Here is a 15,879-nt window from a genome sequence, read left to right on the forward strand (position 1 = left end):
GTTCTCTAATGGTTAGGAAACACTTAAAGAAATGTCCAATATCAATGAAATGAAAATCAAAAGGACTCTGAGATTACATTTTACACTTGCCAGATTGGCTAAGATCAAATACTCAAGTGACAGCTCATGTTGGTGAAGAAGTGGAGCAAGAGGAACACTCCTCTATTGCTGGTGGGAATGCAAAGTTGTACAACCACTCTGGAAATCAATCTGGTGATTTCTTAGAAATAGAAAATAGTTTTACCTCAAGACCCAGATAGACTACTCCTGAGTATATACTCAAAATATGTTCCACAATACCACAAGGACACTTGTTAACTGTGTTCCTAGCAGCTTTAACAATAATAGCCAGAAACTGCAAACAATGTAGCTGTCCTATAGCTGAAGGATAAAGAAATGTGGTACATTTACACAATGGAGTATTACTCAGCTATTAAAAATGATGAAATCATGAAATTTGCAGGGAAATAGAACTAGATCTTCCTTTTTTCTTTTTCTTTCTTTTCTTTTCTTTCTTTTTTTTTTTTTTTTTTTTTTTTTTTTTGGTTTTTTCGAGACAGGGTTTCTCTGTGTAGCCCTGGCTATCCTAGAACTCTCTCTGTAGACCAGGCTGGCCTCGGACTCAGAAATCCACCTGCCTCTGCCTCCCAAGTGCTGGGATTAAAGGCGTGCACCACCACCGCCCGACTAGAAGAGATTTTCCTGAGTGAGGTAACTTAGACCCAGAAAGACACACAAGGTATGTACTCACTTCTAAACCATGCTACAAACCACAGACCCAAAGAAGCTACGTAACAAGGAGGGCCCAAGGGAGGATGCTTGAATCTCACTGAGAAGGAGGAATAAAACAAGACACTGGGGATCAACTGAGGGAGAAAACTGGGTGCAAGAAGGGGTGGGGAAGACAACAGGAGGGATCAAGTGTTGAAGAGACAGAGGGAGAGAAAACTGGCATCTCTGAGAGAAGCTAGAAACATAGGACAATAGAAACTCCCAGGAATCTATGAGGGTAACCCTAGCTACGACTCCTAGCAATAGGGGATATGGAAACTGAACAGGTCATCTCTAAGACTTTTGAAGTAGGGATGAGAACATTAACCCATCCACAAAACCTTCGACCTATAATTTTTCCTGCCCACATTATGTGCAGGGAGCAGAGATTGAGGGGATGGCTAACCAATGACTGGCCCAACTTGAGGCCCATGCCATGGGAGAGAGCCAACCCAGACACTGTTAGTGATATTCTGCTGCACTTGCAGAGAGAAAATCTAGGGTAACTGTCATCTGAGAGGCTTCACCCAGCATCTGATGGAAAGAGATGCAGAGCCACAACTGAGCATGGGGAGTCTTTGGAAGAGAGGGAGGTAGGCTCGAAGGAGCCAGAGAGGTCAAGAAACCACAAGAAAAGCTACAGAATCAACTAACCTGAGCCCATAAGCATTCACTGAGACTGAACCACCAACCAGAGACCATGCATGGGATAGACATAGTTCCTTAGGGCCTGTCTCTGACTCTGCTGCCTGCCTTTGGATCCCTTTCTCCTAACTGGGCTGCCTTGTTCAACCTCAATAGACAAAAATACACCTAGTCCCAGTACAACTTGATATGCCAAGGTGAGCTGATATCCATGGGAGGCCACCTCTTCTCTGAGGAGGAAGGGAAGAAGGCATGGGGGAGGGGAGGGGAGAGGGAGAGACTGGGAAGAGAAGGAGAGAGAAACTGTGATCAGGATAGAAAGTAAATAAATTAATTAATAAAAATCCAATATACAAAATTTACTTCAAGAGACTGGGGAATTAAAATAAGAACAACAGGCTTATAGTACCTTTAACATACTAAATAACTTTTTCTTTAAAAAGGAAAGAAGGAAGGAAGGAAGGAAGGAAGGAGAGAGAGAGAGAGAGAGAGAAAGAGAGAAAGAAAGAAAGAAAGAAAGAAAGAAAGAAAGAAAGAAAGAAAGGAAGGAAGGAAGGAAGGAAGGAAGGAAGGAAGGAAGGAAGGAAGAAAGAAAGAAAGAAAGAAAGAAAGAAAGAAAGAAAGAAAGAAAGAAAGAAAGAAAGAAAGAAAGAAAGAAAGAAAGAAAGAAAATTGAATTGGAGCTGGGTATAGTGTGTGGTGGCATACACCTATATAATTCCAGCTACTCAGATGGCAGTAGTAGCATATCTTATACCAACATAGAATATGCAATGAGTTCCGTTGCCTAAAATAAAAAGTGGTTAGGAATATAGTGAGGTCATAATCAGAAAGCACAAAGGCTACATTCAAATAGCAGGGATTTTGTTGTTTTGCCTCCTGGAGTTCTCAGAGTAAAGACATGTGCTACCATGCCTGGCTTCAGTAGACATATTTTTGTCTGGCCTACATGGCAGATTTCTCTTTAAAGAAAACAAAATAAAAATTATAAATACACAAAAACATAAATTCTGGAAAACCTGATTATTTATGAGTCACAAAGAGCTAGGGACATTCAAATTCACTGCACTATTAACTGCACAGCTCCCACATCACCTGATTTTTCTAGGTCAAAAACCTTAATTTTTTCATCTTACCCTGTAAGTTTCAAGAACAAGAGTTATTGACTGTACTGGACCCAAGCTACCAAACACCTTCTTCAGAGCCCCGACGTTACAATCTTTGCTAAATGGCCCAGCATAGACAGTTGACATCTGTGTCCACTTGGTCTTCATCTATAGGACAAATAATAAAACAAAGAGGTAGATGTGAAAAGGAACTGAAACCATAAGGCAAAGCATGTCTTACTTTTTCAAATAACTTCAGTTATTAAAAGTCTGAAAATATGGCCTAGTAGTTAAGAGCATTTGTTGCTCTTGCAGAAGGGCTAGGTTTGGTACCCAGCACTCACGTGGTGGTTTGTAATCATTTATAACTCCAGTTCCAGGGAACCTGTTGCCCTCCTCTAACCTCCAAGGGCACCAAGTACAAATGTGAAACACATACACACTTGCAGAGAAAACATTCACACATAAAAAATAAAATCAATAAACCTTTAAAAAGTTACCATAGGTGTAGGCATAGGTGGGAGGCAAAGGTAAGAGGATCTCTGTATGAGGCTAGCCTTGGACAGAGAGAGAGAGAGAGAGAGAGAGAGAGAGAGAGAGAGAGAGAGAGAGAGAGAGAGAGAGAGAGAGATCATTTCATGACAGCCAGGATTACATAAAGACCCTATCTCAAATAACAAGAAACAAAGAAAATAAACAAACAGTTTATATTCAAGGATGCAACATAATTTATAATAGAAACATTTATTTATAATAGAAAAAATTAAAAACCCAAATGCTCTCAATAATAAGTACAGAAGAATACCTTACATACCTTAAAAATAAGAAAAATAAACTAAATAATAATATAAAGGATGCATTTTAAATCAAATAAAACATAAAGTTGTAACAATGGGCTGGGGAACAGCTCAATGGATAAAGTGCCTGCTTGCTGACTTGAGTTCAAGTCACCAGCACCCACATGAAAACCAGGGTGCGAATGGCACATGCCTCTAATCCTAGAGCTGGCAGGTAAAACCAGGGGACCAAGGAAGTGACCTGTGGATTCAGTGAGACACTCTGTCTCACAAAATAAGCTAAAAGAGATAAAAGAAACTACTGAATGATGACCTCTGACCTTGCCTGTGCATGATGGGCATGGGTACTCACCCACCCACACATCTATGCATATACACATACACTAAACACATACATAAAGTTAAGCTGTAAAACCATGTAATCAATCTAATTCTTGCTTTATAAAACATATTTTTCAAATGTTGATGTTTATTGAAATAATTTGGAGAAAGATGTGAATCTAATCAAGTGTGCATTACTTTCCTTAATGAAGGGAGGTTGTAAGTTATCACACACTTCAGCAGAAGCCATCTACTTACACTGTTTTTCAACTCCTCAGCGAAGAGGGGTGGAAAGGGCTGAAAAGAGAACTGCACAATATTGAAGGGGAACAAAGGGACTTCCACTCTGGCTTGTTCAAGCACCTGGAGAGAACAGATAGAACAGATGAGATGAGTTAGGAACCAGGACTTACTCAACTCCCTCCGAGAACCACAGTAATATAAAGCTGCCTTTTACTCATACCCTAAAGTGATACACAGCTAGATCCAGTTCTAGAGAAAAATGGCAACAGCAGTCTCTTAGAAAAGTCATTAAATCACTGCTTCTTGGCCTTTCACTAAGACCCCAAATACTATCTGTCCTTACTACTTGTTCTCTGTCCAAGAACAACATATGAAATGAATTTTTAAGATGGAGGGAACTTGTTACATCCACATCATAGGCCAACCTGATATTGTAGAACCTCAGAAGCAATGTACCCCTTCTAAGAATATAAGACTTGCTTGCAACAGGCCTGGAGGTCCAGGGTTATACCCCCAACCACATAGAGGCTGAGAATATCAAGTTCAAGACCACACTATAAACTGAGTTCACAGATGGGCAGGGCAACTTCCTGAGACTCTATATCCAAACTAAAAGGGCTATGACTAGAGCTTAGTGGATCCGCTCTTATCATACACAAGACAATGGGTTCAACTCTCTACTATCACATAAAAGCCATAGAGATAATACATAACACATATGAGTCATACTTTAAATATTACAGAACGTGATTACTACACAAGCTTCAAATTACTTGTAAGTAAGAATATAAATTCTAACAAAGGCTCCTGTCATTACACATTATTGCAAGTCAGTGAATAAAGAAGAAAGGATGGTTAAGAGACATTGGTGGCAGGGGTGTATAGGGAGGACGACAATCAATGGCCTGAAAGAATTAGGTGAAGTACAAACAGAAGCACCTCCTAGAGAGAAAAAGTCTCAATAAATGCAAAAAAAAAAATGTCACAACATTGATATTTCATAACACCTGCCTAAGAAGCCTGGCAGCCAGGAAACAGCATTAAGTGTATGGAAAAAAGGTTGCTGCCCTTTGTGGATGCAGCAGAGATGAAAATAAAAAGGTAAATTAAAGCTCTTGCAGAGAGAGAGAGAGGACATATGCTAACCTTTCCTGATATTATTATAAATTCATCCCTTCTCCATAAAATTAGTCTCAAACAAACAAGCCCCCCCCCCCCAACCCAAGTACTGTAAACAGAGTGGTGGGGTATATACCTCTAACTTCAGCACTTGGGTGGCGGGTAAGGCATGCTGGTGAATGGGAAAATGACACTGCAGTATTCTATGTTCCCACTGCTCTCCCTTCCCCTGTTTCTCTGAACTAACAGGGGCTTAATGGGAAGGCAACTTTCCACTCCAGAGATCCTCTCTTAGAATGTAAACAAAGTGCCCCAAATCTGGAGAACCCATAGGCTGCCTGAGAAACTGGTTTCTTCTCATTGGATTTGGAGACCTGACAGGACTAGAGGACTTGTTTAGAAATCATTAAAAAATGATTACTATGTCACATTGGAGATGTAGTTCCACAGGAAGATGCCATGAGGTATAAGAAATGAGCAGCATCAAACTGCCAAAAGAGTTGAGATAGTTAAAAAATGTAGTCAGACTTCCGGACAACATAATCCTGAAGTGTAGGAGATATTGCATGAAGCAGAGCACCGAACCAGAACTGGCGGCCCCTCCCACCCTCTCTCTTGCATATTTGTGTGCATGGACATTTTTGCTTGTTATTGTACACATGTGTGCATGAATGTGGAGGCCTGAGGTTGATAGTAAGGTATCTCCCTCAGTCACTTTGAGGCAGGGCATTTTGTTGAGCCTGGGTTCTCAGTTTTAGCTAGTCTGGCAAGTCAGCATACTCCATTTATCTTTTATCTATCTCTGCCTCTCTGCAGACTCCACCATGCCTGGCTTTTTACATGGTGTTCCTGTTATCTTTAATTCTCAAATTGACATAGCCTACAGTCATCTGAAAGGAAAGTCTCCACTGAGGAACTGCCTAGAGTAGATTGTCCTGTGGGCATGTCTGCGGAATTGTTCTGTTAATTTATGTACAGGGCCCAACACACTGAGGGTGACACCACTTCTGGGACTGGTAGTCCAAGATGTATAGCTAAACATGTGCTGGAGAGCACCACCAAGAAGTATTCCTCCAGAGTTTCTACTTCAAGTTCCTGACCTGGCTTCCCTCACTGATACACTATAACCCACAAGCTGAATTTTGGTCAGTGTTTTATCATAGTAACAGAACAATTATAATACAAGGGAATCTGAATGCTGACGCTTAATTTGTGAGATAAGTGCTTTACCTATTAAATCATCTCCTCATACTAGAACTGGTTACTTTTAAAAATGTCTGTCTTAATAATAAATTCACACAGCATACAAAGAGACAAGGAAACAGCCTAAGTAAACAAAGAAAATGTAACTTCATAAACTGAATATGGAAAAGTGTAGATCTAGGAATAGTCTGAACTCTTGTCTCTGCCTTCTAAATATCTGTCTTCTGAATGTTGAGATTATACCACCACATTATGCTCCAGGACTCTAATATATAATGGCAGAGCATTTGGCTTTGACCTGTATAAACTTTCTTGTATACCTTTTGAGTCACCATCTTTAAGATTACTTATATTACTTAACATAAAATGATATAATATTTACATTTGATCTGTATATACTCTGTTGTATACTTTGAGTCACCATCTCTAGATTATATTATTTAAGAAAATATAAATGCTAGATAAATAGTTGTTCTACTGCACTGCTAAGGAACAATAAGAAAGTAAAGTCTTTACATGTACAGTTATTATTTCTGATTCATGGTTGGTTGAATTCATGGTGCATTATTTCATCCATGGGTATGAAAACTGCAGAATGAACAATATAGTATTTCAGACATTAAAAACAGAAATCATTAAAAAGCACTGAAAAGACATGGAGGAAATGTGAACACTACTAAGTAAAATAAATCTATATGAAAGGCTTCCTAATATATATTGATTCCAACTATGGGATACTGTGGAAAAGGCAAAACTATTGAGCCAAAAAAAAAAAAATCAGTGATTTCTAGGGAAAAGAATGAATTAGCAACGTACATTTATCATAAAATGTTTAATATAGTGTAATGAAACTACTCTATATTATAATGGTATATATATATATATCATCAAACATTGGTCAAAATCTATAGCACATATAACATCAAGAATGAGCCCTAATATAAATAATGAATTTTGGGTGATAAGGATGTGTAGTGTGGATTCACTGATGGCAAAAGTCTAGACTAGACTGTTGACTGTGGTAGAGGTTATGCATGTATAGAGGCAGAGGAGAAATGGAATATGTTCTTTGCAGGCAATTTTCCCATGACTAAAACTTATCTAAAAATTTAAGTCTATTAAAAATTAATGATGGTTGGGTGATGTTTCAGTTGGTAAATCACTTTCCTTGCAAGTATCAAAACCTAAGTTCACTATCAAGAAACTACATAAAACACTAGCATTAGTGACATTTGTTTGCAGTCCCAGTGGTGGTGAGATGGGAGACAGAGGCAAGCAGACTCTTGGAAACTCACCAGATAGTTTCTTCCAATCTAGCCTAGCTGGCAAAGTTCTTTAGCTAATGAGAGAGACTATCTCAAACCAAAGGTAAAAAGCACCTAAGGGATAATCCCTGAAATTCTCTGACTTCAACATGTATATACACACACGCATTCATGTACCTGTAACCATATAAATACATATCCCCACAAAGTACTTAAAATCTATGCCAGGTAGAGAGGTGATCAGAAAAGAGGGGTGAAAAAGAGTAATCTTAGGACACTAGAAAAAGAAGAAAATAATGGGAAACGATCACAATGAATCCTGTAATCCAGCTTGCTCCCTAGAGAACATTTCCAGACTACAGAAAAATGGGACAATCTGCTGGCTAGAGTGTCACTGAGTGAAGAGCTATACATTGAACTAGAGACATGCAAAGAGATTTAACTCTCAAATATTCATGTTTACAGTGCACCTATGTAAATAAACTATGTAAGGTTCAGGGAAAAAAATGAAAGAAAGAAAACATCCTAAAGGACTGCTAGGAACATTTCCAAAAACTCACACAAGGTGAAGAGTACTTTAGAGTTCCCCACACTAGAGCACAAAATCTCACGATCCTTGTACCATCAAATATTAAGTTTGATTTTTTAATCAGAAGTTGGGTGAAAACTGACATGGTTCTATCTAAAAAGATTAAATGCAAAAGCCTAAAGGAACATTGTTTTCAGAAAACTACCACATTCAAAGCAAAGCTCACAAATATTTATAAAGACATAAAAGAATATAATAGCAATCAAATAAAATTTACTGTATCTAGCACGGAAGACAAAAAAAAAAAAGCTACCAGGCATGTGAAGAACATAAAAACACAATTTACAAGATCAGAAATAACTTAAAGCTAATAGAGAAATGGCACAGATAATCAAATATGTAAAAAAGTTAAAACAGTTATTATAACTATATTCCAGAAAAAAGGAAAAAAGGTCTGAGTATATTTTTAGAGGCATGGAAGATATAAGAAAGCCTATTTAACTTTTAATATTAAAGTTATAATATTTGAAGTAAAAGTTTAATGGATGCGATTACTAACTGGATGTGATTATGATGAAGCCTGAAGAAATTAAAAATGAAAAATTATCTATTATAAAACAGAGAGAGGCGGCTTGCTCCTGCGGCCCAGAGCTTGGGTCTCAGTCCTGAGGCCTCTGGCAGGAGCCCTCAGCTCAACTCTCTCCGCTTCTGGATCCAGATCAGCCTGGGCAGCAAAACCACATCTCCAGGTCCTGCAAGAGGCAAGAGGGGCTTCCGGGCGGCCAGCTGGGAGAAGTCGGTGTGCTCCGGTGAATCCAGCGGGCCCCAGCGGGAGCCTTCGGGTGTCTGCTTCAGGATCTGAACAGCCTGGGCAACAGCACCCTGTCTCCAGGCAGTGCAGGAGGTAAGCTGTGCACCAGAGGCCACCTGGGAAGGGACAGCTTGCACTGGTGAGTCCAGCACTGACAAGACCAACTAACACCAGTGAGAACTAGATGGCAAAAGGCAAACGCAGGAACGTCAGTAACAGAAATCAAGGCAATATGGCAACATCTGAACCCAATTCTCCTCTACCAGCATGTCCTGGATACACCATCACACCAGTAAAACAAGATTTGGATTTAAAATCACTGGTCAAGATGCTGGTACAGGAACACATGAAGGACATACTTAAAGAAATTCAGGAGAAAATGGATCAAAAGTTAGAAGCCCTTGCAAGGGAAACACAAAAATCATTGAATGAAATCCAGGAGAATACAAAAGCCAATAATGACGAAACGCAAAAAACACTTAAAGAAATACAGGAGAACTTTGGTCAACAGGCTGAGGTCATGAAAGAGGAAACACAAAAATCTCTTAAAGAATTACAGGAAAGCACAAACAAGCAAGTGAAGGAGCTAAGCAAAACCATCCAGGATCTAAAATCAGAAGTAGAAACAACTAAGAGAACTCAAAGGGAGACAACTTTGGAGATAGGAAGCCTTGGGAAGAAATCAGGGGACAGAGATGCAAATATCAACAACAGAATACAAGAGATAGAAGAAAGAATCTCAGATGCTGAAGATTCCATAGAAACCATGGACTCAACAGTTAAAGAAAATGCAAAATGCAAAAAGCTTGTAACCCAAAATATCCAGGAAATCCAGGACACAATGAGAAGACCAAACCTAAGGATTATAGGCATAGATGAGAGTGAAGATTTACAACTTAAAGGGCCAGAAAATAGCTTCAATAAAATTATGGAAGAAAACTTCCCTAACCTAAAGAGAGAGATGCCCATGAATATACAAGAAGCCTACAGAACTCCAAACAGACTGGACCAGAACAGAAATACGTCCCGTCACATAATAATCAAAACACCAAATGTTCTAAACAAAGAAACAATATTAAAGGCAGTAAGAGAAAAAGGACAAGTAACATATAAAGGAAGACCTATCAGAATCACAGCAGACTTCTCACCTGAGACTATGAAGGCTAGAAGGTCCTGGGCAGATCTCATGCAGACTCTAAGAAAACACAAATGCCAGCCAAAACTACTATATCCAGCAAACTCTCAATCACCATAGATGGAGAAACTAAGATATTTCATGACAAAACCAAGTTTACCCAATATCTATCCACAAACCCAGCCCTACAAAGGATAATAGGAGGAAAACACCAATACAAGGAGGGAAACTTCACCCTGGAAAAAGCAAGATAGTAACCTTTCATCAAACCCAAAAGAAGTTAAGCAATCAAATTTAAAAAATAACGTCAAAAATGATAGGAAGTAACAATCACTATTCCTTAATATCTCTTAACATCAATGGACTTAATGCCCCAATAAAAAGACACAGACTAACTGACTGGATAGGTAAACAGGACCCTACATTTTGCTGCTTACAGGAAACACACCTCAGGGTCAAAGACAAACACTACCTTAGAGTCAAAGGCTGGAAGACAATTTTACAAGCAAATGGTCTCAGGAAACAAGCTGGAGTAGCCATTTTAATATCAGATAAAATTGACTTTCAACCCAAAGTCATTGAAAGAGACTCTGAGGGACACTTCTTGCTGGTCAAAGGAAAAATACAACAAGAAGAACTGTCAATCCTGAACATCTATGCCCCAAATGCAAGGGCACCCTCTTTCGTAAAAGAAACTTTATTAAAACTCAAAGCACACATTGCACCTAACACATTAATTGTGGGTGACTTCAACACTGCACTTTCCTCAATGGACCGATCAGGAAAACAGAAACTAAACAGGGACACAATGAAACTAATTGAAGCTTTGGACCAATTAGATTTAACAGATATATATTGAACATTCTATCCTAAAGCAAAAGAATATACCTTTTTCTCAGCACCTCATGGTACCTTCTCCAAAATCGACCATATAATTGGTCACAAGACAGACCTCAACAAATATAAGAAGATCGAACTAATCCCATGCCTCCTATCTGATCACTATGGAGTAAAAGTGGTCTTCAATAGCAACAAAAACAACAGAAAACCCACATACACGTGGAAATTGAACAATATTCTACTCAATGATACCTTGGTCAAGGAAGAAATAAGGAAAGAAATTAAAGACTTTTTAGAACACAAAGAAAATGAAGACACAACATACCCAAATCTATGGGACACAATGAAAGCAGTGCTAAGAAGAAAACTCATAGCCCTGAGTGCCTCCAAAAAGAAAATGGAGAGAGCATACATTACCAGCTTAATGACACACCTGAAAGCCCTGGAACAAAAAGAAGCTATTTCAACCAGGAGGAGTAGAAGGCAGGAAATCATCAAACTCAGGGCTGAAATCAATCAAGTAGAAACAAAGAGAACCATACAAAGAATCAACAAAACCAGGAGCTGGTTCTTTGAGAAAATCAACAAGATAGATAAACCCTTAGCCAGAATGACCAAAGGGCACAGAGAAAGTATCCAAATTAACAAACTTAGAAATGAAAAGGGAGATATAACAACGGAAACTGAGGAAATCCAAAAAATCATCAGATCCTACTACAAGAGCCTTTACTCAACACAACTGGAGAATCTGGAGGAAATGGAAAATTTCCTTGACAGATACCAAATACCAAAATTAAATCAGGACCAACTAGACCATCTAAACAGTCCCATAATGCCTAAAGAAATAGAAGGAGTCATAGAAAGTCTTCCAACCAAAAAAAGCACAGGACCAGATGGTTTCAGTGCAGAATTCTATCAGACCTTCAAAGAAGAGTTAACACCAATACTCTTCAAACTATTCCACAAAATAGAAACAGAAGGAACACAACCCAATTCCTTCTACGAAGCCACAATTACGCTGATACCAAAACCACACAAAGATCCAACAAGGAAAGAGAACTTCAGACCAATTTCCCTTATGAACATCGATGCAAAAATACTCAATAAAATTCTTGCCAACCGAATCCAAGAACACATCAAAACGATCATCCACCATGATCAAGTAGGCTTTATCCCGGGAATGCAGGGTTGGTTCAATATACGGAAATCCATCAATGCAATCCACTACATAAACAAACTCAAAGAAAAAAAACCACATGGTCATTTCATTGGATGCTGAAAAAGCATTTGACAAAATTCAGCATCCTTTCATGCTTAAAGTCTTGATAAGAACAGGAATTCAAGGCCCATACCTAAACATAGTAAAAGCAATATACAGCAAACCGGTAGCCAGCATCAAACTAAATGGAGAGAAACTTGAAGCAATCCCATTGAAATCAGGGACCAGACAAGGCTGCCCCCTTTCTCCTTATCTTTTCAATATTGTACTTGAGGTACTAGCTCGGGCAATTCGACAACATAAGGAGGTCAAAGGGATACAAATCGGAAAGGAAGAAGTCAAACTATCATTATTTGCAGATGACATGATAGTCTACCTAAGTGACCCAAAAAACTCCCCTAGAGAGCTCCTACAGCTGATAAACAACTTCAGCAAAGTGGCAGGTTATAAAATCAACTCAAGCAAATCAGTGGCCTTCCTATACTCAAAGGATAACCAGGCTGAGAAAGAAATTAGGGAAATGACCCCCTTCACAATAGCCACAAACAGTATAAAGTATCTTAGGGTGACTCTTACCAAACATGTAAAAGATCTGTATGACAAGAACTTCAAGACTCTGAAGAAGGAAATGGAAGAAGACCTCAAAAAATGGGAAAACCACCTATGCTCATGGATCGGTAGAATCAATATAGTTAAAATGGCCATTTTGCCAAAAGCAATACACAGATTCAATGCAATACCCATCAAAATCCCAACTCAATTCTTCACAGAGTTAGAAAGAGCAATTACCAAATTCATCTGGAACAACAAAAAACCCAGGATATTTAAAACTATTTTCAGCAACAAAAGAAAGTCTGGGGGAATCAGTATCCCTGACCTCAAGCAATACTACAGAGCAATAGTGTTAAAAACTGCATGGTATTGGTACAGTGACAGGCAGGAGGATCAATGGAACAGGATTGAAGATCCAGAAATGAACCCACACACCTATGGCCACTTGATCCTCGACAAAGAGGCTGAAAACATCCAATGGAAAAAAAGATAGCCTTTTCAACAAATGGTGCTGGTTCAACTGGAGGTCAGCATGCAGAATAATGTGAATTGATCCATCCTTGTCTCCTTGTACTAAGCTCAAATCCAAATGGATCAAGGACCTCCACATAAAGCCAGACACTCTGAAGCTAATAGAAAAGAAACTGGGGAAGACCCTTGAGGACATCGGTACAGGGAGAAAGTTTCTGAACAGAACACCAATAGCTTATGCTCTAAGAGCAAGAATTGACAAATGGGACCTCATAAAATTACAAAGTTTCTGTAAGGCAAAGGACACCATCAAGAGGACAAATCGGCAACCAACAAACTGGGAAAAGATCTTCACCAATCCTACATCAGATAGAGGGCTAATATCCAATATATATAAAGAACTCAAGAAGTTAGACTCCAGAAAACCAAACAACCCTATTAAAAAATGGGGTACAGAGTTAAACAAAGAATTCTCACCTGAAGAACTTCGGATGGCGGAGAAGCATCTTAAAAAATGCTCAACTTCATTACTCATTAGGGAAATGCAAATCAAAACAACCCTGAGATTTCATCTTATACCAGTCAGAATGGCTAAGATTAAAAATTCAGGAGACAGCAGGTGTTGGAGAGGATGTGGAGAAAGAGGAACACTCCTCCACTGCTGGTGGGGTTGCAAATTGGTACAACCACTCTGGAAATCAGTCTGGCGGTTCCTCCGAAAACTGGGTACCTCACTTCCAGAAGATCCTGCTATACCACTCCTGGGCATATACCCAGAGGATTCCCCACCATTTAATAAGGATACATGCTCTACTATGTTCATAGCAGCCCTATTTATAATTGCCAGATGCTGGAAAGAACCCAGGTATCCCTCAACAGAAGAGTGGATGCAAAAAATGTGGTATATCTACACAATGGAGTACTATTCAGCCATTAGAAACAATGAATTCATGAAATTCTTAGGCAAATGGATGGAGCTAGAGAACATCATACTAAGTGAGGTAACCCAGACTCAAAAGGTGAATCATGGTATGCACTCACTAATAAGTGGATATTAACCTAGAAAACTGGAATACCCAAAACATAATCCACACATCAAATGAGGTACAAGAAGAAAGGAGGAGTGGCTCCTGGTTCTGGAAAGACTCAGTGGAGCAGTATTCTGCAAAACCAGAACGGGGAAGTGGGAAGGGGTGGGTGGGAGGACAGGGGAAGAGAAGGGGGCTTACAGGACTTTCAGGAAGTGGGGGGCTAGAAAAGGGGAAATCATTTGAAATGTAAATAAAAAATTATATCGAATAAAAAAATAAAAGAGAGAGAAAAACCTGGGAGAAAATGAATAGCAGTGATCTGTGGGACTCTCAGCATCCTAATGCAATGACAGCAAGAGTCCCCAAACAAAAGCAGAGCGATGAAAGAAAAAGCTAAACATCAATGGACTCAATTCCCCAATTAAAAGACATAGACTAACAGATTGGATACATAAACAGGACCCTACATTTTGCTGCTTACAGGAAACACACCTCAGTATCAAAGACAAACACTACCTCAGAGTAAAAGGCTGGAAACCAATTTTACAAGCAAATGGTCTTAAGAAACAAGCTGGAGTAGCCATTTTAATATATAAAATTGACTTTCAACCTAAAGTCATCAAAAGAGACATGGAAGGACACTTTTTTTTTAAAAAAAAGAATGTTAGTAGCCTTGGATAATTTAATATAATACTTTATATTTTATATTTACATATATTGGAATATAATTACATAGCAAATTCAGTGTACCTGTTTTTAAGAATTGTCCCCCTGCCTCCCTACTGATTTTTCTTCCTTTCCCTCCCCTCCCCTCCCTCCTCCCTTTCCCCTCCCCTCTCCTCTTTTTCTCTCCTCTTCACTCTTCTCCTCTTTACCGTTTCCTTGTCTTCTCCCTCTGCACCTCCCTGCTGAAACACCACACACTATGTTGTATTGTTAAATTTCTCCTTTGTATTTCCATCCTTAGTGAAGTACAGGCAATTCTTTTTTCTATATTCTATGTTTACATTCCTAATGATTTTCTTGGTTCTCCCCTCCCTTTAAGTTCCCTAAGCCCCCTTCCCTCCTCCCATTCTATCAGCGCCCTCCTACTTCTACTTTCTTCCTTCTTCCTCTTCTTCTTCCTCCTCCTCCTCCTCCTTCTTCTTCTTCCTCTTCTTTCTTCTTCTTCCTCCTCCTCCTCCTCCTCCTCCTCTTCTTCCTCCTCCTCCTCTTTCTTCTTTTTTGATTTTTGGAGTTTGGATTTTTTTCGAGACAGGGTTTCTCTGAATATCCCTGGCTGTCCTGGAACTCACTCTGTAGACCAGGCTGGCCTCAAACTCAGAAATTCGCCTGCCTCTGCCTCCCAGAGTGCTGGGATTATAGGCGTGTGCCACCACCGTCCGGCCCCCTCCTACTTCTCTGTCCTGGTACTCCCCTACAATGCTGGAACAAGCCTTTTCAGGATCCGGGACCTCTCCTTCCTTCTTCTTGGGAGGCATTTGTGAATTGTGTCTTGGGTATTCAGTTTCTGAGCTAATATCCACTTATCAGTGACTGTATTCCATGTGTGTTCTTTTGTGACTGGGTTACCTCACTTAGGATAATATTTTCGAGATCTAAACATTTGCCTAAGAATTTCATGGATTCATTGTTATTAATTGCTGAGTAGTATTCCATTGTGCAAATATACATTTTCTGTATCCATTCCTCCATTGAGGGACATCTGGGTTCTTTCCAGCTTCTGGCTATTATAAATAGGGCAGCTATGAACATAGTGGAACATGTGTCTACTTCTTACTGGTCAAAGGAAAAGTCCACCAAGAAGAACTCTCCATTCTG

At 39.3% G+C, this 15,879-nt stretch overlaps 1 protein-coding gene across 4 annotated transcripts in view; it reads right to left on the bottom strand.

The window, feature by feature from the left end:
- Positions 1–15,879, bottom strand: part of Rexo5 (RNA exonuclease 5) — an 80,190-nt gene that overhangs the window by 25,086 nt on the left and 39,225 nt on the right. For all 4 annotated transcript variants that reach the window (XM_052200192.1, XM_052200183.1, XM_052200211.1 and 1 more), the window contains 2 exons: positions 3,899–4,003; positions 2,553–2,690 (listed from right to left, as the gene is read on the bottom strand). In XM_052200192.1, the coding sequence (XP_052056152.1) occupies positions 2,553–2,690; positions 3,899–4,003 (243 nt within the window). The remainder of the gene's footprint in view (positions 1–2,552; positions 2,691–3,898; positions 4,004–15,879) is intronic.

Source organism: Apodemus sylvaticus, chromosome 1 (genome assembly GCF_947179515.1).
Source record: "Apodemus sylvaticus chromosome 1, mApoSyl1.1, whole genome shotgun sequence".
In the NCBI taxonomy this organism is placed as follows: Eukaryota; Metazoa; Chordata; class Mammalia; order Rodentia; family Muridae; genus Apodemus; species Apodemus sylvaticus.